This window comes from Mchenga conophoros, linkage group LG3 (genome assembly GCF_057382185.1).
Source record: "Mchenga conophoros isolate Kocher_MC1m ecotype Shallow Benthic linkage group LG3, M_conophoros_male_GT1.1, whole genome shotgun sequence".
NCBI classification, from domain to species: domain Eukaryota; kingdom Metazoa; phylum Chordata; class Actinopteri; order Cichliformes; family Cichlidae; genus Mchenga; species Mchenga conophoros.
This window is the reverse complement of record NC_140528.1, coordinates 9,550,181-9,573,417: the sequence shown is the minus strand read 5'-3', so window position 1 is coordinate 9,573,417 and position 23,237 is coordinate 9,550,181. Positions and strand designations below refer to the sequence as shown.

At 44.4% G+C, this 23,237-nt stretch overlaps 1 protein-coding gene across 1 annotated transcript; it reads left to right on the top strand.

Moving 5' to 3' along the window:
• The first annotated feature begins 497 nt into the window (after nucleotides 1–497).
• LOC146577196 (uncharacterized) lies at nucleotides 498–14,614 on the top strand. The gene is made up of 3 exons (XM_085252077.1): nucleotides 498–563; nucleotides 12,059–13,327; nucleotides 13,652–14,614. Exons 1-3 carry the CDS (start codon nucleotides 546–548, stop codon nucleotides 14,336–14,338), a joined length of 1,974 nt encoding a protein of 657 aa, XP_085108203.1. The 5' UTR covers nucleotides 498–545; the 3' UTR covers nucleotides 14,339–14,614.
• Nucleotides 14,615–23,237: the final 8,623 nt, after the last annotated feature.

Below are 23,237 nucleotides of genomic sequence, written 5' to 3'. Positions count from 1 at the left end.
GCGCTTGTTTTCATGCAGAGTACGTCCCGGATCAAAATGTGAAGTTTTACAAATCACCACTTCTTTAGTTAATATCATTTCAGTCTCAGACAATCTCGTTTCTCTTACAGAGGTTGAATGCACCTTCTGCGGATGGCGGTACCACACAGTGTGCGTGGACTTCCCCTGCACAGAAGGCAACTACAAATGCTGTGAATGCTAAATAAACAGAAACAAATGATCCCTGTTGTCTTTGCTTGATGATTGGTTTGAGTCTTGACAATCCACATTGCTGGCGTTGCATCTTTCAATGCCAGCAATGGCAGGTATCAGTGCTCAAAGCTTTTGTGTTTGTTTCCAACAAGTTGCCCACCTCGGGAAACAAAAATGTGTTCTTTTACTTGTCAGATGAACATATGAGACACTTTGACTCTTCAGTGCAGTGTGGAGCCTAACAAAGATCTGTTTTGTGTCCCAGCTGATCAGCAGGAGGAGGAGAGTCTGACGGAGCAGCAGAGGAACATTTTCAGCTACTTGGACTCAGCTCAGCCACTACAGAGGAAACAATGAGCTCAACACAGAAGGTGACAGACAGAGCAGGACCATATGACCAAAGATATTTATCACCATATACATTTGAATATTTGCCATAACGATGTAGCTGACGATAGAATTGACACCAGACAAAATACTTTACAGCTGCACAACTTTATTAAAAACCCATCAATGTATTTTCACTGAAACAAGCAGCTGTTGTTTATGTGCATTAAAGTTATATAAAAATGTAACAGTGCAAATGCAAATTCCTCGCTGACAGTTTAACCAAAAGGCGTTTCCAGTGGAAACTGGCCGACACATCCTGAGCATAACCATGTATAATATCCACTAAACTTCAGAAGAGGTTATACAGTCGTGGCCAAAAGGTTTGAGAATTGCATAAATATTGGAACCTGGAGAAGTTGCTGCTTAAGTTTTTATAATAGCATTTTGCCTGCACTCCAGAATGTTATGAGGAGTGATCAGATGAACTGCATCGTCCTTCTTTGCCATGAAAACGAACTTAATCCCCAAAAAGCCTTACCACTGCATTTCATTGCTGTCATCAAAGGAGCTGCTGAGACCATTTCAGTGATCGTCTTCTTAACTCAGGTGAGAATGTTGGCGAGCACGAGGCTGGAGATCATCATGGCTGTATCCCGATTCAGGTTCTGCAGCTTTAAAGTCCTCAAGGGCCGCGTACTCAAAGACCGCTAAGGCCGAAGTGCGAGGCTCGTAGGCTCGTGAAATGGGACGTCTAGCCTCCGTCGCGCTGCCCAGGTTTCCTAGCAACCATGATACTAACAGCTGGAAACGTTTCATACAGCTTTGTTTGACAGAAATGAAGGAGAACATATTTAGTTCATTTGTTTCTACATGAGCTCTGTGTGATTTGATGAGTATCTGAGGCTGAGACCACAGGACTGTGAAACATGATTGTTGGGCTTCATTTCTGTGCTGAACAGTCGTTTAAGATTAGCTGTAAATAACAATTAGCTGATGTTGTTCATGAGACTAAAGTCATCTCACTGTGGTAATGTAAATATAATATGGCCAATATTATAGTTATTATATTAATCACTTCACTCACAGACAAGTATCTGTGACAGTGTGTATACAGATGTATCATATCTATGTATCATGTCTCAGTTATGTGTGCCTTTACTGTATTTAACACACACATAAGGCGCACTGGATCATAGGGCGCATACAAGTACCGTATGCGTATTTAAAAATAAAGCGGGAGCAAACCTGAGTTCGGTACTCACATTTTTATTACCAGTAATCGTCATCATCAACAACACACAAGCATACAAGTGTGCGTATTTAAAAATAAAGCAGGAGCAAAACAAAGTTTGGTACTCACATTTTTATCATCAATCAAACCCATCGAAGTCCTCATCCTCTGTGTCTGAATTGAACAGCTGCGCTAAATCTCCATCAAACATGCCAGGTTCACTTTCTTCACTGTCAGAGTCACTTTCCGTGCCGTGCGGCTCCTCGGAAACGATGCCGGCTTTTGCGAAAGCTCGAACAACAGTGCCAGCAGACATGTTAGCCCAAGCATCTACAATCCATTGGCAAATTGTGGCGTAACTCGCCCGGCGCTGCCTTCCACTCTTGGTGAAACTGTGGTCTCCATCGGTCATCCATCGCTCCCAGGCCGCTCGCAGCCTTACTTTGAACGGGCGGTTCACACCGATGTCCAGCGGTTGGAGTTCCTTTGTCAGGCCTCCCGGAATGACAGCAAGCTCACAGTTCATTTGTTTCACTAGTTTTTTCACATCGGCTGTGAGATGGGCACGCATAGAGTCACAGATCAACAGCGATGGTGATGCATGGAAAAAACCACCTGGTCTCCTTACATACACCTCCCTCAGCCAGTCTTTCATCATTTCCTCATCCATCCAGCCCTTTTCATTTGCCTTAATGATGATTCCTGCTGGAAACTTCTCTTTAGGCAAAGTCTTTCGCTAAAAAATCACCATAGGCGGCAGTTTCTGTCCATTAGCATGGCAGCCAAGCACAACAGTAAAAGAAGACTTTTCATACCCCGTTGTGCGTATCGCTACCGTGTTGGTCCCCTTCTTCTCCACAGTGTGACTCACCGGGATGTCAAAAGTGAGCGGGACCTCGTCCATGTTAGTGATGTGGCTGGGCTGGATGTTTTTGTCGCCGATGTGTTTGCTGCAGTAGGAGCGGAAGATGGCCAGCTTTTCCTTATAATCCGCTGGAAGTTGCTGCGCTACCGTAGTCCTGGTCCGGATGGAAAAATGGCACCGTTTCATCAAACGAAAGCACCAAGACGGGCCTCCTTGGAAATGTTCAATGTTCATCTCTTCAGCTAGTGAAACTGCTTTTAGCCGAATGGTGACCGTCGAAACGCTTCTCCCGCTCGTTCTTTGCTCGATGATCCACCGCTCGAGTCTTTCCTCCAACTCGGGCCACCTCGCCTTATGTCCGCGGAAACTCAGCTGCGTTTTCTTGACCTGCCGGAGCTTGTTTTCCAGCTTCCTCCATTTGCAAACCATCGATTTGTTAATCTTAAATTCTCTCGCCGCTGCTCGATTTCCATGTTCCTCCGCGTAGCTGATGGCCTTCAGTTTAAACTGTGCTTCGCAAGCGTGTCTCTTTGCCATTTTCAGGGTTGTTAAAACAACGATGTTCTGCATAATGCACATACCTGTTCTTTTATACAGGTATAAAAGAACAGGTATAGGGCGCACTGCGCTATAGTAGGGCGCACTGCGCTATAGTAGGGCGCACTGCGCTATAGGGCGCGCCGTACTTTTTGAAGAAAATCTAAGACTTTTAAGTGCGCCTTATGGTCGTGAAAATACGGTATGTGTAAAAAGCAAACGTAGGAGCTGTGATAACTGTCTTCTTTTTTTTTTTTTTTTGTCCCGTTTGGATCTATAGCCATCAGAATTGTTGTCTTGAGGCCAAGAAAGATGCCAAGCGGATTTATTTTACCAAGTGGATCATCATTGAATTAAGATGGCGCCGGTGAGGTCGGCTGCCGTCACGACTGCTCCGACCACTTTTTCTTTGTCTTTGTTTTTTTAAGTTAGTTTTCAGCGTTTCTAAATCGGCAAAATCATCACCATTGGGTACATTAGGTATGACAGTGACACTCTTGTTTCTATTGGTTTACAATGTACTCACAATTCGATGTTTTTAACTCCGGATCCGAGCTGGCCGAGTGAGATCTCGAGGGAGAACAAAGGGAAGCGGCGGCGGCCTAGAGGGAAGCGAGCCGGCGTCAGGAACAGGCTGAGAGCTCGTGCACACCGCACACCTCTGCCTAGCATCCTGCTCGCCAACGTCCAGTCACTGGAGAACAAGCTTGACGACCTCAGGGCCAGGATAAAGTTCCAGAGAGACATTCGGGACTGCAATCTCCTCTGCTTCACCGAGACATGGCTGAACCCAGAGGTGCCGGACCACGCCATCCAGCCGGCCGAGTTCTTCTCGGTTCACCGCATGGACAGGACACGGGACTCGGGGAAGTCAAGGGGAGGCGGCGTGTGTTTAATGGTGAACAACAACTGGTGCAACAGTGCGAACGTTGTTCCTCTCACACGCTCCTGCACACCAAATCTGGAACTACTGTCCATCATGTGTCGTCCTTTTTATCTACCTCGGGAATTTACATCGGTCATTGTAAGTGCCGTTTATATTCCACCACAAGCGGACACGGTCACCGCCTTATGCGAGCTGCATGAGGCACTCACACAGCACCAGACACAACACTGGGACGCTGCGCTTATTGTGACGGGGGACTTTAATAGCGCCAACCTCAAACGCGCAGCGCCGAACTTTTATCAACACATCACCTGCCCCACCAGGGGTGAAAGGACACTGGACCACTGCTACACTACGGTCAAGGACGGCTACAAGGCACAATCCCGCCCCCCGTTTGGCAAATCTGATCATGCCGCCATCTTCCTCATGCCAAAATACAAACAAAGGCTGAAACAGGAAGTTCCGGTTCAGAGGAAGGTCGCGCGCTGGACGGATCAATCGGTGGCCGCGTTACAGGACGCACTCGATGACGCAGACTGGGGCATGTTCAGAAACAGCTCCGACGATGACGTCAACGTGTTTACGGAAGCGGTTGTGGGATTCATCGGGAAACTAGTGGATGATACCGTGGAGACAAAGACTATCACAACGTTTCCCAACCAGAAGCCGTGGGTGGATAAAACCATCCGCGACGCTCTGAGATCCTGCACCGCTGCCTACAACACGGGACTCATGACGGGGGACATGGACCCGTACAAAGCCGCGTCATATAACGTGCGGAGGGCGGTGAAAGAGGCGAAGCAGCGCTACGGGAGGAAACTAGAGTCACAACTCCAACAGAGTGACTCTAGGAGCCTGTGGCGGGGACTAAGGACAATAACGGACTATAAAGCACCAACAACCGGTATGACGAACGCGGCCGTGACTCTGGCAGACGAGCTGAACACTTTCTATGCTCGCTTCGAGGCTGCAGCTAAGGTCTCCAACAATGCTTGTGTTAGCGGCGCTAACGGCTGCAGACAGGAAGATACTGCCAGCACCGGAAACGTGCTCGTCATCTCCGAGCATGAAGTAAGGAGAGCCTTCAAGAGAGTGAACACCAGGAAAGCAGCAGGACCAGACGGCATCCCAGGTCGTATCCTCAGAGACTGCGCATACCAGCTAGCTCCTGTGTTCACTGAGATATTCAACATCTCTTTATCTCAGTCGGTGATCCCCACATGCTTCAAAGAGTCCATCATTGTTCCTGTCCCGAAGAAACCCCACCCTGCTTCTCTCAATGACTATCGCCCTGTAGCCCTCACCTCAGTAGTGATGAAGTGCTTTGAACGCCTGGTCAGAGACTTCATCATTTCTTCACTACCAGACACACTGGACCCACTACAGTTCGCTTACCGTCCAAATCGTTCCACAGACGATGCCATCTCTCATCTCCTCCACACATCACTCACTCACTTGGACACTAGAAGGGGGAATTATGTTAAAATGCTCTTCATAGACTACAGCTCTGCATTTAACACCATAATTCCCTCCACACTCACCACCAAGCTGGAGCATCTGGGACTCAGCTCATCTATGTGTCAGTGGATCTCCAACTTCCTAACTGGCAGACCACAGGCAGTAAGGATGGGCGGACATGTCTCAGCCTCCACCACTCTCAGCACTGGAGCCCCCCAGGGGTGTGTTCTGAGCCCCCTGCTGTACTCTTTGTACACATATGACTGTGTGGCCACTACCAGCTCCACCACCATCATCAAGTTTGCTGACGACACCGTCGTGGTGGGCCTGATCTCTGATAACAACAAGACGGCCTACCTGAAGGAGATTAGGAATCTGGAGAACTGGTGCCAGAGGAACAACCTCCTTCTAAACGTCAGTAAGACAAAGGAGCTGATAGTGGACTTCAGCACTAAGCAGGAGAGGAACTACCAGACCCCCGTCATCAACGAGTGCCCAGTGGAGAGAGTGGACAGCTTCAAATACCTCGGAGTTCACATCACGCAGGACCTGTCATGGTCCTGTCACATCAACACCGTGGTGAAAAAGGCCCGACAGCGTCTCTACCACCTCAGACGCTTGAGAGACTTCCAACTGCCCTCCAAGGTGCTCAGGAACTTTTACTCGTGCACCATAGAGAGCATCCTGGCGGGAAACATCTTAACCTGGTTCGGGAACAGCACCATGCAGGACAGACGAGCTCTACAGAGGGTTGTGCGGTCAGCTGAGCGCACCATCCGCTCCGAGCTCCCTGACCTGCACTCAATCTACAGCAGGCGGTGCTGGACCAAGGCCAGGAAGATCGTGAAGGACCTCAGCCATCCCAACAACAGACTGTTCTCTCTGTTGAGGTCAGGAAAGCGATTCCGCTCCCTGAAGACCAACACAGAGAGACTGAGGAGGAGCTTCTTCCCGCAGGCGATACGGTCTCTCAATCACACCACCACACAGTACTGACCCACACATACAGTTCTTACACACACACTGGACATTCTGGACTTTGGTTTTGCACAACACTGGTCACTATATTCTTCATTTCCGGTTAATACGTGTACAGCTGCTGTTATTGTGTATATATTTATTTATATTTCTTCATACATTCTTATATAGTTCTATATTGTGTATTGTGTATTTTGTTGTACAGTTATTTTATTTTCAACTTTAATTTATATATTTTATCTTATTCTTCCCAGTTAAATTTACCCGTCATTCTAATTTGTGTTGTACAGTTATTTCATTTTTAACCTTAATTTATATTTTATTCCTTCCTAGTTAAATTTACCCTTTTTAATTTTTCATATTTATTTCCTATCTTATTCATAGCCTTTTCCTTTTTTGTTTTCTTTAGGTCACGAGCAGTTGTCCAAGCATTTCACTACATATCGTACTGTGTATGACTGTGTACGTGACAAATAAAATTTGAATTTGAATTTCATGGCCTTGCCATATTGGTCCATTTGATTGACCTTTATTATAATTATGAATTTATTTTATTTTCAGTTGCAAACGGGACAGACATAACTGTGGGATAGGACAGGGGGAAAGAATGAAAGAAAGAGGGGGAGAGAAAGAAAGAAAACCAAAGGGGAGAAGAGACGGTGAGAAGGGGGGGAAGAGAGAAAAAAAACAAACAAAAAACAAACAAAAAAAACTCCTGGGTCACCTGTATGGAGAAAAAAAAAACAGAGGAGACAGCAAACAACAAAGAGCAACATAATAATAGAAAAAAAAAGCACCATCACAATAAACTAGCTAGCCATAGATATCAATAGTTACTAAATAATAAACGATATTGTGCAACACTCAAGATAGACAGCGCACAGTGTGCTTTGAGGCAGCAGCCAAGAAAGCTGTAGTCCGCGTCTGTGAATACCCATGTGTACACCTGTGTGCATACCTGTGTGGATCAGCATGCTTGCATTCCAAAGGTTTCTCCATGTAATGATCTGCTAGAGAGTGTGGGGAGCCACAGCCCTGTCCTCTATGGTATGAAGCAGGTATGGAGGAGATCAAAACTCCAGACATCCAGAGGCCCCCAGAACACAAGAGACCAAGGAAGACCCACAGAGGGGCAGCTGCGCCACTGTCCCAGTAAGAGCTGAGGAGAGTCCCAGATGAGGGCTCACTCAGCAGCCGCGGAGCAGAAGCCAGGGGGAGTTGCAGTGACGCGCCCGTGAGCTCCGCCGGCAGCCAGCTGTGCCTGAGTGACTGAGCCCCAGGCCGAGAGGCCGGGGGCACCCCACCTCTGAAATGGCCCAAGCGAGCCCCAATAAGCGGCCGCCAAGGAGTGAGCCGGTGTGTACCCGGACGCCCACCCCCAGATACAAAGAACCACCAACGCACCGACACCTGAGGGAGTCCGCCACCGGCAGGGGAAGTGGGGTGATAACTGTGGTGTGATAACTGTGTCTGATAGAATGAAGAGTAGACTGATATATGAAATATTCCTTTATTGGGTGAGAAAATCAGACCATGTCATAACTGCTGTAAGTCACACAGAATAGATATCAGAGCCTTAAACAGGCTGACTTCTGCTAAATGGGTCAAACTGGGCAGAAAGTCTACAAACACATAACATCCTTATAGAATATGATGTAACACTATAGATCAACTTAGCTCAGAATATATAAAGCAAATAAACAGTTACAGCAATATGATGCAACAAACACAGCAGCTGCTGATCCAAAATACTCAAAGCTTCATAGTCAAAGGAGCTTGCAAAGAAAAGCGTCTGGACTTCTTTAAGTTACTTGAAGACGTTTCACCTCTCATCCGAGAAGCTTCTTCAGTTCTAAGGTCAAATGGTGGAGAGTCCCAGATATAAACCTAGTGGGAGTGTCCCCCCACAGAGGGACAAAAGGACCCCCTGATGATCCTCTAATCGCCTGAGCCAAGGTGTGAAACTGGGTGTGGGTCCCAATCAGCCAGAGTTTCGGGTGAGTTCATTGTGAAACCTGGCTCCACCTTATCATGCGAATTCCTGAGATCAGATGGCCCAGGATGTGAGTGGGCGTTAAGGCGTCTGGGAAGGGATCTCAAAACTGGATTATAGATGGCAGAGAGTTGGTGTCGTAAACCCCCGCCTCTGTTCAAAGATGGCCGCTCACAGTGGACATAGATGGCTTCTTTCACTCCTCTTTCAAACCATCTGTCCTCTCTGTCCAAAATGTGAACATTGGCATCCTCGAAAGAGTGTCCTTTATCCTTAAGATGCAGATGGACAGCTGAGTCTTGTCCTGTGGAGGTGGCTCTTCTGTGTTGTGCCATGCGCTTGTGAAGTGGCTGTTTGGTCTCTCCAATGTAGAGGTCTGGGCATTCCTCGCTTCACTGTACAGCAAACACCACATTGTTAAGTCTGTGTTTTGGCGTTTTATCTTTTGGGTGAACCAGTTTTTGTCTGAGCGTGTTGCTGGTCTGAAATGCACCGGGATGTCATGCTTGGAGAAAACTCTCCTGAGTTTTTCTGATACACCGGCTACATAGGGGATGACAATGTTGTTGCGTCTGTCCTTCTTATCCTCCCTCGCTGGTGTCTGGTCTTCTTTTCTGTGCCTCTTTGCTGACTTTAAGAACGCCCATTTAGGATAGCCGCACGTTTTGAGTGCTTCCTTTACATGTGTGTGTTCCTTCTTTTTTCCTTCAGGCTTAGAGGGAACATGTTCTGCCCGGTGGTGTAGGGTCCTAATTACTCCAAGTTTGTGTTCCAGAGGGTGATGGGAGTCAAAGAGGAGGTACTGGTCCGTGTGTGTGGGCTTCCGGTAAACTTCGATGTTGAGGTTGCCGTTCTCTTCAATGTGCACAGTGCAGTCCAGGAAGGGCAAACAGTTGTCCTTTGTGTCTTCCCTGGTGAACTTGATGTTTTTATCCACAGTGTTAATGTGCGCAGTGAAGGATTCCACTTCTTGTGTCTTGATTTTGACCCAGGTGTCGTCCACATATCTGTACCAGTGGCTGGGTACTCTTCCTTTGAAAGAGCCAAGAGCCTTCCTTTCCACTTCCTCCATGTAAAGGTTGGCTACAATAGGTGACACGGGGGAGCCCATGGCACAGCCATGTTTTTGTCTGTAAAAGCCTTCGTTGTATTTGAAATATGTAGTGGTGAGGCAGAGGTCTAACAGGGTGCAAATCTGATCGGCTGTGAAGTTGGTCCTGTCCTCCAAGGAGCTGTCTTCTTGTAGTCATTTTCTGACAGTCTCCTCGGCCTCCGTGGTGGGTATGCAAGTGAAGAGAGAGAACTGAAGAAGCTTCTCGGATGAGAGGTGAAACGTCTTCAATTAACTTAAAGAAGTCCAGACGCTTTTCTTTGCAAGCTCCTTTGACTACGATGACCTGGATGACTGAGAACCTTCACAGACTCAAAGCTTCATAGAACTGAAACCAACATTTATTTTAGCTCCATTCTGCTGCTGATACATACTTTAGGTTTCTGAACATTAAACTTGTTGCTGCCTTTCATAGTGTGTAACTTGAAGGCCCTGAGTACTTTCTCCCACACTGAAAACACTGGGATGATCACATTATTTGAACATTACCTAATAAGACTGATTCAGCACAGACAGTTATGTTAAACTTTCCTAGCAGTCCTTCACAAACAGGGAACAGTCTGTCTATTCTCTCCATCTGTCAGCTGCTGCTGGCTCTTCCTCCTCCTCTTCCTCACACACTGCTGAGTTTGTCCTGGTGGATCATCAGGGCTGCAAAGCCTCACAGATGATGTGCAGCAGTGGCTCCCTCAGTCTGTCCTCACTCTGGACACTTGCAGTCGTCACACATGGAAATCAAATGTGTGATAAGCTGCAGGATTCAAACACAAGTGTAACTTATAAACACATGTTCATACTTTTATTCCACAATCAGAGAGAAAGAAACAGAGAGAGAGTGCAGGACAGACAGACAGGTGACAGTCTCAGGTGTACACACTGCTACACAACAGCACCAGAGAAGCAGGATTTAGTGTTTGTGTTATTACGAGTGTAAACAAGAAGAGTTCCAGATGGTGCAGTGGACACATGTGTGACTGCTGTGATTAAAGCATCTTTCTTTCAGCTTAACGAGTGAACCGTCAGCTCGTTCAAACACACGTTAAAGTACGTTTGGCTCGACACCACCGAACAGAGGCAGCAATATAACACAGCTAACATTAACAGTGCAGTGGATCCTGCTTGTGCCGTGATGTTCAGGACTGCAAACCGAGCAGCATCACTGACTTTCAGCTTGTTGTGTTTGTGGATATATGACTGACTTTAATTATCCACAAAATCATCACATTCTCTGTCAGATTAAGGTCGACTATTGAACGGCGTATATTTTAAAGGCTTTAAAACCAAGTTAACGCTGAAAGTACAAACATCACTAATGTCACATAACTCTGCCGACAAGGCATAGCTATGGCTATGAAATGCTCTTTGTGTATCACTTCTTCATTATGAAAGATGTCATTAATGCACTAGTAATGTCTCATCTGGAGTATTGTTCAATCATTTGGTCAGCAGCTAATAAGACAGATCTTAACAGACTTCAGTTAGTCCAGAATAAGGCGTCCAGATTAGTGTGAAGATGTTCATACTATACTAATATTGATCAAATGCATAATAACCTTTCTTGGCTTCCTGTACAGGCTAAAATATTCTATGGCTTACTTGTAGTTCTAAAGAAAGCAATTCTGTTAAACACACCACATTTATTCTGCTCAGCTGCAGTATCCAGATGAAATACATCATCATATTACACAGTTTTCAACAAGCTGCAATTTAGTAAATGCTCGAGTTAAAAGTAACGTTTTGTAAAACTGTTACATTTAGAGCAACTTTTAAGTGGAATAAGTTGCCTTAAAAAATTAGAGAATTATTCAAAACTTCAATGAACACTTAAAAGCCGATTTACAGAGCTTTTAGTTGTTGTAAATATTGTAAGACATGATTTGTTTTTGAAATTTGTCTAATGTGCCTCAATGTTATTGATATTATTATTATTATTATTGATTGCTTATATTTGAACAATTGTGAAACCTCACTGTGGATGTAAGAGTGAAATTATGTGGATATCTTGAATCCACTTTATTGTGTAATATTTTATGTGAGTATTTGACGGAAGACGAGCAACATCTGTTGTGGAAGCTAACGGGGTTCCTTTAGAATAAACAAACATAGGATTTATTATCACTGAATAATTCTGTATAAATCTATACAAATTATAGTAATATGTAATAGGAAACAACAAAATAATCAAAATTATAAAATAATGTGTGTGTGTGTGTGTGTGTGTGTGTGTGTGTGTGTGTGTGTGTGTGTGTGTGTGTGTGTGCATGATTTTAGTGTTTGAACAGTCATGAATTATCTTTAACAGCAGGTTGGATGTAATGTGTTAGAACTACCAGCAGGTGGGGATAAGAGACCTTTAAGGTGTTTGGTGCCACGCTCCACCTTCAGGTTTAAAACTAGTGTTAATGGAGTTTGAAGGTTGAGTTTGTTCCACGACTGCATTTCACTCACTGCCTCTGTTTGTATCTCTGTCACTGCAGGACCAACATGGAGCCAGAAGTCAGCGCTCTCAGGAGGCCGACAAACCTCACAGAAGAAAGGGAGAGAAAAAACACACCTGTGACGAGTGTGGGAAGGGTTTTACTGAGAAGGCTAAACTAAAACGGCATCAGGTCATCCACACTGGAGAGAGACCGTTCAGCTGTGACTTGTGTGGAAAGTCTTTTTCCAGGAAGGGTTCCCTAAAAGAACACCAACTCGTCCACAGTGGAGTTAAAGCGTACAGCTGTGATCAGTGTGGCAGAGCTTTTACTCACAGTAGCCACTTACAGAGGCATCTAGTTACCCACTCTGGAATTAAGGCATACAGCTGTGACGAGTGTGGAAAGTCTTTTTCCTTGAAGGGTCACCTAAAAGAACACCAACTCATCCACAGTGGAGTTAAAGCGTACAGCTGTGATCAGTGTGGCAGAGCTTTTACTCGCAGTAGAAGCTTACAGAGTCATCTAGTTACCCACTCTGAAATTAAGCCATACAGCTGTGACAAGTGTGGGAAGGGTTTTACTGTGAGGGCTAAACTAAAACGGCATCAGGTCATCCACACTGGAGAGAGACCGTTCAGCTGTGACGAGTGTGGAAAGTCTTTTTCCTTGAAGGGTCACCTAAAAGAACACCAACTCGTCCACAGTGGAGTTAAAGCGTACAGCTGTGATCAGTGTGGCAGAGCTTTTACTCGCAGTAGCAGCTTACAGAGTCATCTAGTTACCCACTCTGGAATTAAGCCATACAGCTGTGACGACTGTGGGAAGGGTTTTACTGTGACGGCTTCACTAAAACAGCATCAGGTCATCCACACTGGAGAGAGACCGTTCAGCTGTGACTTGTGTGGAAAGTCTTTTTCCTTCAAGCGTTCCCTAAAAGAACACCAACTCATCCACAGTGGAGTTAAAGCGTACAGCTGTGATCAGTGTGGCAGAGCTTTTACTCACAGTAGCAGCTTACAGAAGCATCTAGTTACCCACTCTGGAATTAAGGCATACAGCTGTGACATCTGTGGAAAAACTTTCAGCCAGAGAAGGAGCCGAAATACACACCTACGCATTCACACTAGACATGATGTGTACTGCTGTGAACAGTGTGGCAAATACTTTACAACAGACGCACACTTACAACAACACATGTTTACCCACACTGAGGAGAGACCTTATCAATGTGACCTGTGTGAGAAGACTTTTAAAACTCCACATCACCTGAGACGACACCAACAGATCCACACCAGAAAGAGACTCTACAAGTGCAGCTACTGTGAGGTATGTATTTATATTGTTATCTTGTCATTTTAGCCTGACTGTTTGGAACAACTCTGCTCATTAAACTGTGTTAGCATGTTAGCAATTCTACTGCATGGAAAAGCAGCTCTGAGTGATTATTCAGATTTTCCTTTCAGTTATGATTTTAGTATTACTGTAGTATTATGGTGGTAGTATTGTAGTTATTGCAGCCCAGTAAACTGAGTGTGTTAACTGAAACAGTCAAATGTAGTTGGACGTCTGCAGAGATGCTCTTTATTTCAGGCGAAATCAGGATACAAATGTTGAAGGACTGACTTACACTGTCTTTGTGTCTTTGTGTAGAAGCAGAGCGACACAGATGGATCCAGTTCTCAACCCTGTCATCACTGTGGTGGTGGGAAAGACTTTCATTGTGACCTCTGTGGAAAAACTTTCAGTCAGCAAAAGACCCTAAAAGTACATCAACGTAGACACACTGGAGACAAACTGAAATACTGCAAAGAATGTGGGAGAAGCTTCACCAAAACAAATCACTTAAAACAACATGAACTGATTCACAGTGGGGTTAAAAAGCACCTCTGTGATCAGTGTGGGTCATCCTTCACCACTGCAGGTCAGCTTAAATCACACAAACGAGTCCACACAGGAGAGAAACCACACAAGTGCAGACACTGTGAGAGAAGCTTCTCACGGTCAGGTAGTCGTAACATTCATGAACGTGGACACATGGAAGGAAACTACAGCTGTGACCAGTGTGACAAGAGCTTCAGGAATCTCAGATCATACTCTGCACACAAACGATCCCACGTTACTAATAAACTGTTTCACTGTTACCAATGTGCCCAAACATTCACCTCATTGTCTGCTCTGTGCAAACATCAGCGCGATCACTCAGGGCTGAAATCACTCCCATCACTGGATCACAGTGAATCTGAAGACACAGAAAGATCCTCTGGTTTCTGTGTCAGACTCAAAAAGCTTGAGATCAGGCTCCACAGAGTTCAGATAGAATCTCCTGTAAAAATCTGATGAGGCAGCTGTGAATCAAACTCTTCCCCTAGTTCCATTTTAAGCTTTCAAAACTGTCCTACTGTAGTGTTCATGTCAAGTGGTTAGCTTTCTTTTCATCAGTTGGTTGAAAACTCTGTTTCCTATTATAAAGTTTTTGTTTTAATGTATTTTGATCCACATAAATGTTTTCTTGTTCAGGTTCTTTATGTTATTGAATCTTGCAAATGTTAAATAAAAAATTCAAATGTAAAATATCTTCACTGATGGTACAAATAAACTGTCCTTTCAGCTTTAGCTCCTAATTTATTCATTATTTATGGATGTAGCACAGCAGCCGTCTCTTGATTAACACATGGAGGGCTCGGGATCTGATGGTGTCGTCTCCCTAATTTGCCCACTCAGTAAATCTCACTCATGGCCAAGAAATTGAAATAAACCTTGTTTCCCTGGTGGATAGTGATCCACTGTAACTCTGCTCCTCCTTCCTGTTTAGGATTTCTGTGGCTGAAGTAAAATTCCCTCCATCCATCACTTATCCCAGCTAACCCAAAGTGAAATAAAGTTTTGCTGGTCTTAAAAAAGCATTACAATAATGGGCATTACCAATGCAAACTGAATGATACAGAAGATGAAAGAAGAGACTTTGATCAGTTAATAAAGCTCATGATCTGGATTCATTGTGGCTGCTACACAGATACTTCTGGGTCACTTCTCTCAGTTAGGAACCTTCCTCACCAAACTGACTGTTGGACCACACCCCTGGTTTCATGAGAAATTGTTTCAGCCATGATTTCTCTTCCTGTATTTCAGAGTAAAGACTGAAGTGACAAATGGAAGCATGTTTAAAAAACACAATGTGAGAGAGACGTTGAGGTCCTTAGAAGTTACCCTGGGTTTTTCTGTCACCCTGCTAGATCAGAATCAGAATCAGAAAGGGTTTTATTACCAAATGTTGAGCAGGTTTACAACATTAGGAAATTGCTGCGGTGCTTCAGTGCAAACATACTGTCATAAAAAAATTGCACTTAAATAGACATGAAAATAAATAAATAAATAAATAAAAGTAAGAATAAGAATTAAAAGTGCTACGTAGAAAGATATATACATGAGTGCAGGTGGTGATCAGTGCCAAACATGGAATGATGCAGTGACACAGCGTAGGGTCATGTGCTAGTGGCGGGGACAGTCATACGGTTATTGTTCATGTGTCCAACAGCAGAGGGGAAGAAACTGTTCTTATGGCGAGAGGTTCTGGTGCGAATGGACCGGAGCCTCCTGCCTGAGGGGAGCAGGTCAAACAGACTGTGTCCAGGGTGAGAAGGGTCAGCTGAGATCCGGGCTGCACGCCGCAGTGTCCTGGAGGTGTACAGGTCCTGCAGAGATGGGAGTCTGCAGCCAGTCACCTTCTCAGCAGAGCGCACAACACGCTGCAGTCTCTGTTTGTCCCTGATAGTGGCTCCAGCGTACCACACGGTGATGGAGGAGGTGAGGATGGACTCGATGATTGCAGTGTAGAACTGCATCATCGTCCGTGTTGGCAGGTTGAATTTCTTCAGCTGCCTCAGGAAGTACATCCTCTGCTGGGCTTTCTTGATGACGGAGGTGATGGTGGGCTCCCACTTCAGGTCCTGGGTGATGGTGGTACCCAGGAAGCGGAATGAGTCCACAGAGGTGATGGGGGTGTCAGTCAGGATGATGGGGGGGGGGGGGGGGGGACTGGGGCTGTGTGCTTCCTGAAGTCCACAATAATCTCCACTGTCTTCTGGGCATTCAGCACCAGGTTGTTGTGGCTGCACCAGGACACCAGACATTCAACCTCCCTCCTGTAGGCAGACTCATCCCCGTCAGAGATGAGCCCAATAACGGTGGTGTCATCTGCAAACTTGATTAGCTTGACAGACTGGTGGGTGGAGGTGCAGCAGTTGGTGTACAGGGAGAAGAGCAGAGGAGAAAGAACACAACCCTGAGGGGAGCCGGTGCTGATGGTCCGGGAGTCCGAGACATTCTTCCCCAGCCTCACATGCTGCTTCCTGTCCGTCAGGAAGTCAGTGATCCACCGGCAGATGGGATCAGGCACATTCATCTGGGAAAGCTTGCCTCGGAGATGGTCTGGAAGGATGGTGTTGAAGGCAGAGCTGAAGTCCACAAACAGGATCCTGGCGTAGGTTCCTGGGGAGTCCAGATGCTGCAGGATGAAGTGTAGGGCCATGTTGATGGCGTCATCTACAGACCTGTTGGCTCTGTATGCAAACTGCAGGGGGTCCAGGAGGGGGGCCGTGAGGGTCTTGAGATGGGAGAGAACTAGGCGCTCAAATGACTTCATGACCACAGATGTCAGAGCCACGGGTCTGTAGTCATTTAGTCCAGTGATCCTAGGTTTCTTGGGGACAGGGATTATGGTAGAGGACTTGAAGCAGGCAGGCACATGACAGGCCTGCAGTGAGGAGTTGAAAATGCCAGAAAACACTGGGGCCAGCTTGTTTGCACAGTGTCTGAGGGTGGCAGGAGACACACCGTCTGGGCCGGGAGCTTTTCGAGCATTCAGACTCTTAAACTGCTTCCTCACATCTGCTTCATGAATAGGGGTGGGTTTTTATAATCCATTCATCGATTAAAATCGATTCTGGCTTGGATAACGTAAAATCGATTCATTAAAATCCTGAATCGATTTTTTAATATAAATTTATTTTGTCCGAAATGCCAGAATCTCTGGTGACATCTCACAAAATTTCAAGAACCACCAAACAGTAAATGAGAGCAGGTACAGGGATTCTGCACATAGACTTAAACACACAGCGCGACCCGCCGATCAGAATCAGTTAGATGTCGCCTTTCTCACAGTCGGGGCTGAAAGCCGACAGCTCGCTGATCCGGGTCCGCGCTTTGTGTTCACGCCCTTTATGCGCTGATTCTAAAGCTGTTAGTTTGATCTCTCTCCAAACAATATTGACCGAATCAGCAGCAAAAGATCCAAACGCTTCACATAAACATTGTCATGAATTCACTCTTTTACTGTTTTGCTTCCATTGCGATGCGCAGCTCTCTCTCTCTCCCTCTCTCCCTCCCCCTCTCCCACCCCCCCCCCCCCCCCCCCCCCCCTCTCTCTTGAACAGTTTCGCTTTCTTCATTATTCGCTTGCTTGTTACACAAGTCTACTGTTGCTTACAGCGCTGTCGGCCGCTGTTTTTTCCCCTTTTACATTCTTCCGAAAAGAAAACCTCATTTCTGCTGTTCAATACTGAACAAATTGAAACTTTTTAAAATTATTCAAAATGCAAAATGCTGTGTCTCTAATAAAACCGCTGTAACGTCAGAGGTAATGTTGATTAATTAATGGTTTTCTTTCGTTTTTGATGTACTGCAGAATATTTTTATAAAATCCCAGGCCAGGAAAATCACCTACATGTTTTTCTGTGTTTTATCTTCAGCTACTTTGACACAAAGGCATCTGCTGTGATGCTCACACCTTGGATAAAGTCTTGAGAGTGTCAGCTTCCTTTTTATAGATACAAAAATATGTAAATGTCCTGATCTGAATTATATCTCTGACTGTCAAAATTTCCCAGATTTAAATCGAATCGAATCGAATTAAATCGAATCGTGGATCGAATCGATTCGGGACCTTGTGAATCGGAATTGAATCGATTCTAGAAATCAGTGACGATACCCAGCCCTATTCATGAATATGAAGAGTTGTGGTGGGAGGAGGTGGTGTGAAATCCTCTTTTGTGTGGGGTGAGGAGGGGGGTGTTGTAGGTGAACAGTTTGAAGGTGGTGATGGCTCTATGGAGGGGGGAGAGGTGGGGGAATTAGTGTCCAAAGTGCCTCTATTGTTGGGGCCGTTGGAGGTGTGAAGGCTGCCTGATGGCTCGTCAAAACGGCAGTAAAAGTCGTTAAGGGTGTTGGCTAAGAGCAAGTCATCAGTGGAGTGGGGGGTTTTAGGCTTGTAGTTTGTGATATTCCTAAAACCTTTCCACACAGAGGCCGAGTCATTCTCTGAGATCTGCTGCTGCATCTTCTCAGAGTGCTGGTGTTTAGCAATGTCCACTTCTTTAGTGAACCTGTACTTGGCCTCACTGTAGCAGTCCCTGTCTCCGCTTCTGAACGCCTTTCTCTTTTCCAGCCACAGCTTTTTGAGTTTAGGAGTAAACCAGGGTTTGTCATTGTTATAACTCACCCTGGTGCGTGATGGCACAATGCTGTCCTCACAGAAGTGGATATAGGAGGTGACAGTGTCCGTAAACTCATCCAAGCTGTTAGAAGCAGCCTTCATTGTGTCCCAGTCTGTAGACTCCAAACATGTGCGAAGCTCCTCCACAGTTTTTTGGTCCTCACGACAGGTTTGGAGAGCTTCAGCCTCTGTCTGTACGCGGGGATTGGGTGGATCATGACGTGATCAGAAAGTCCGAGTGAAGCACGGGGCACCGCGCGATAGGCCCCGCTGATCGTGCTGTAGCAGTGGTCCAATGTCCTCTCCTCTCTGGTCGGGCATTTAATATACTGCTTATATTTCAGAAGCTCATGGCTCAGATTGGCTTTGTTAAAGTCCCCAAGAGCAATGATGAGAGAGTCCGGGAATGTCCGCTCCATGTGGAGAATCTGCTCCGCGAGTGCGCACTGAGCTGCCTGTGCATCCGCGTCTGGCGGGATGTAAACAGCGGCCAGGATGAATGAAGCAAACTCCAGCAGAGAATAAAACGGTTTGCAGTGAATAAAAAGATATTCCAGAGAGGAAGAGCAGTGCTGAGCAATCACTGTCACATCTGTGCACCAGCCACTATTAACGTAGAAGCAGACACCTCCACCTTTGGTCTTACCAGAGAGAGAGGCCTGCCGGTCCGCGCGCAGCAGATGAAAGCCCTCCAGCTTGAGCGCGCAGTCCGGGATGTCCTCACAGAGCCACGACTCCGTAAAACATAAGACACAGGAGGAGGCAATGATGGCAAGATGTTACACACCTTGTTATTGGACTGATTTCTACTGCTGGACTACTCCTGCGGAGAGTAACAATACTCTTACTAATTAGCTCCCTTTCACACCTTTGGGGATATTTATTTTTGTGTTTGCAGCGCTGTGAGCCAGAACAGCGAGAGAAAAATCTGCAACAGCGACGAGCCGAATGCTTACGTGAATCGCAGCAGCTGCACATGTGCTACGCTGAATTAGAGGATATCTTTGCTCTGGATTTCTATTTCTACTTTTTCATTTCTATATGATTCTTCTTGCATCTAAACAAAGATGATTCAATTTGCTAAATGTTGATGGCTCTTCGTGCTCAGATGTAAATGAGACGTAATATTTGCTCTTGGTTTGGTTCTCCTGTACAGAACCTTGCAGTACAACAGAAACCTAAAAACATTATTTGTAGTTGTTATTCTTAGTTGTTCTGCTGCCTAAATACCACAGGGTCTGATTATGAAGTTATTGAGCTGCACATACTTTACGACCTGCTTAAGTTCGAGGTCACAGCGTCTGTAGAGCAGCTGGAACATAATGAAGTCTACAAGGTTAAAGTTTTCTCTTCAGTTATTGTTCTTTCTGCTGCTTGGTTTGATGGAGCTGAGAGCTTTTGTTTTTATTATTGTTATTATAATTATCATTAATATTTTACTCTCTAGAAGCTTTAAAATAGTGTTTGTGTTTGAAAAAATTGATTTAAGAATTGAACAGAAACATCTGTCCTTCTGAAAATCGCCCAAAGGCACGGAGACAAAGTCAAAGGATGCAACCTGTAACTTTCTCTTCCTTCATGTCAGGACCATCATCCATGATTTATATAAAATGCATATAGCAACAGTAGCACTTTAGCTTGGACTTTATGATTTCTGTAACTGGAAAATATTATTTTGTTTAAAGACAGAAGTGACCGCATAGTTGCAACATCAAAGGGAAATATTAATTAATTAGCATCAAGTATATTTGTTGCTTAAGCGTTTGCACTATAACTTAAGTAGGATTATAACTTTTAAGGAAGGAAAGATTTCAGATATTTAGTTCACTGTTTCAGTTATTTTATATGAAATTAAAACATTTACGTTGGTCAAATATGATGCTCTAAATCAAATAAAAGTTTGAAAATAAATGATGTTTTTTTAAATGCTGCAACAAATGTTCACAAAAAGTAACTATAATTAAAACCAGTTAAACAAAATCAAATGTTTGAATCATGCTTAACCAAATGCCAGGCTGGAGAGCTGAACCTAAAGTATACGTAGAAAGATTTCAACATCTGAGCAGTTTTTAATGTTTTTATCACATATAAATGTCACAGCAGTGGGTCCTGGCCCAATGCTTTGTGTTTTTGGTTTTCTTTGACTCTTGTTTTTCTTGGTTTTTGTTCTTCTTATTTATCAGGCTCTCAGTAATCTTAGTTCTCCCTCCCTCAGTGTTCATTTCAGCCTGTGTTTAGTTTCTGTTCCCGTGTCCCACGTTTCATCGTTTCATGTCGAGTCAGCCCTGTCTCTCTGTTTCCTGTGTCTCCCCAGTCAGCCCCGCCTCCCTCGGGCACTCATGTGTGATACAGAGTAATAAACCTGACTACATTTGCTACACTCTCTTTATTACCTGTTACTTTAAAATTCATACACTAATTATGTCTGCCCATCTCTCTAATGTGAAGGTCAAAGGTCAACATCCCAGTGGCATAAGAATAATCCCAAAGGGGCAAAGGCAGTGGTTAATTTAGCACATTTAGCATTAAGGGTACAGCAAGGATATACTTTTACTTATTGTGGCAGGGGTGTGGTCTCTGGCCTGCTGCAGTGGAGGCTGGTGGCGGGACGTTGGACGGCACAGGTGAGGGTGATGGAGCTCATGACTCTCCCCTTTATAGTGACAGAGGAGACCAGCGTGGGGTAAGCGTGTAGTGGAGGAAGCCGAGGAGAGAGCTGGTTTCTGGCTACAAAGACGGCGTCAAACCAGAAAATATTGCTTGTGGTCAAATAATGTGTAATAATAATGAAATAAATAGGCCATTGGGAATAAAGACTGACTTTGAAAAAAAGGACATTTGGATTAAAAACGGCTGGGAATAAATAAAATGCCTCAGGAATAATCTCTGTTATTGTGAAAAATAATGATCATGAAATAATATTTCACAATAATAAGTAAATTTATATAGCAGAATGCAATATATTTCACAATAATGAGCTTCTTTTCAAAATGTGTTCAATTATTTCACAATATCATTCTCACATTACATATCTGTGTCTTATTTATTCACATAGTTATTTATTTCATCATGACTTATTTATTTATTTAATTTTGAACACTTTGGAGTTCCATATGGTTGTAGTGGGCTTGTAATGTAAATGTGTCTGATTAAATGTGACATTAATGCTGACGCTGCATAAACCTGATAAAACAGTTCTATTAGTGGGTCTGTGTGATCAGCATCAGTGGGTTAAGGTGAGGCCTTGACTAGTAGAACGTCATGTTGGTGTTTAACAACACGTGAGCCAACATCAGACTCCGAGCGCTACGATGCTAAAGATCAGAAGATCCAGTGTGACATCATCGTTACCTGGCAACAGTAGCCCTCATCTGACTTTATTGGAGGATATTTACACCAGCAACACGGTTTAGTTTGATATGACGGATTAACAACATGCGCTGTGATATCCAGTTCATCTGTAATAGATACTGGATCTAATCAGTCAGCAGATATTTGATCAGCTTATTTATAATTATACTAGAAACAAATACAACTGTGTTGGTGATTCATGCAAACTTGCATATCAGCCTTTGAAGGTTTTGTAGTATTGAGAACAAAGAGGTTGTGTTAGGGCTGAAAAGCCCGACTTGTTCTCCTCTGCAGGTCATCAAATGCACCACAGAAGTTTGTATTTGCACAATCCTGTATATGTTTGATGGCTTTATTATTCTCTGTTCAAAGACAGTAAATATGGAAAATGTCTCATGTAGTATCAGCTTCATTTAAAATGACTGCAAACATTTAGAGAACATGTGCTGCTGTTTGTCCTACATTTCAACACTGAATGAACCCTTAAAACATGATGGCAGCTGGCAGGTTGGAGTTCACATGAAATATCGGCTGTATGAAGACTGGAAATATAGATGATAAAAACATGCAGCCAAACATTTGTGGTCATGAATAAACTATCTGATCCAAAAAGCAGGAAGTGACACAGCTAGAAAGTGTGTAACAGCTGAAGTCAAATGTGATGCAGAGTTGAATCTGCACTTGGATCCATCTGTGAAAGGTCCACATGTAGGGATCACATGAGTCCTGATGTTTGTCAGTCAGCTTGATAACTCCATCTACTGTGGGCTACATATACTGGGCTGGTAGCTCCACAGTGTTGGAAAGAAACTATTAAATGTGCAAAGTTTAAAATCAGAGGCTCTTCTAACACAGGAGCCATGTTGAGTTTAGATCACAGCCGACCACCAGCAGTCTGAAATGGAATGAAGCCCATTGACAGCCAGCAGGTCTAAACAGGAACGCACCCATTTGTATGTGTGGCAATGATGTGGCTGCAGCTGACACAGGATTGGTTCAAACTAAACATCAGACACATTTCACAGAGTTCACAAATAAACTCACGTTTTTATTTTTGAAGATGATCATAAAGTAGAATTTATGGTCCAGTAGAAACAGCAGGAGGTTTGAGCCCTACTGATGGCAAGGCAAGTTTATTTGTATAGCACAATTCCACAACAAGGTGATTCAAAGTGCTTTACAGAGACATTAGAAACAAAAACAAATAAAAAGCATGATTTAAAATTGATTAAAACAAGCAAACAAACTAACTAACTAATTAACAAACAAACAAACAAAACAGTATATAAAATCAAAACAGATCAGAACAGTAGATAAAATCAGTAGTTAAATGTAAGTTTTGAAATTTAAGCTTAAAAGTGTGGATTTGGTGCTTTATTCAAATGCAGCTGAGAA

Coding starts and splice junctions, on each gene's coding strand:
- LOC146577196 (XM_085252077.1), top strand. Junction 13,328..13,651: donor ACAAGTGCAGCTACTGTGAG/GTATGTATTTAT, acceptor GTCTTTGTGTAG/AAGCAGAGCGACACAGATGG.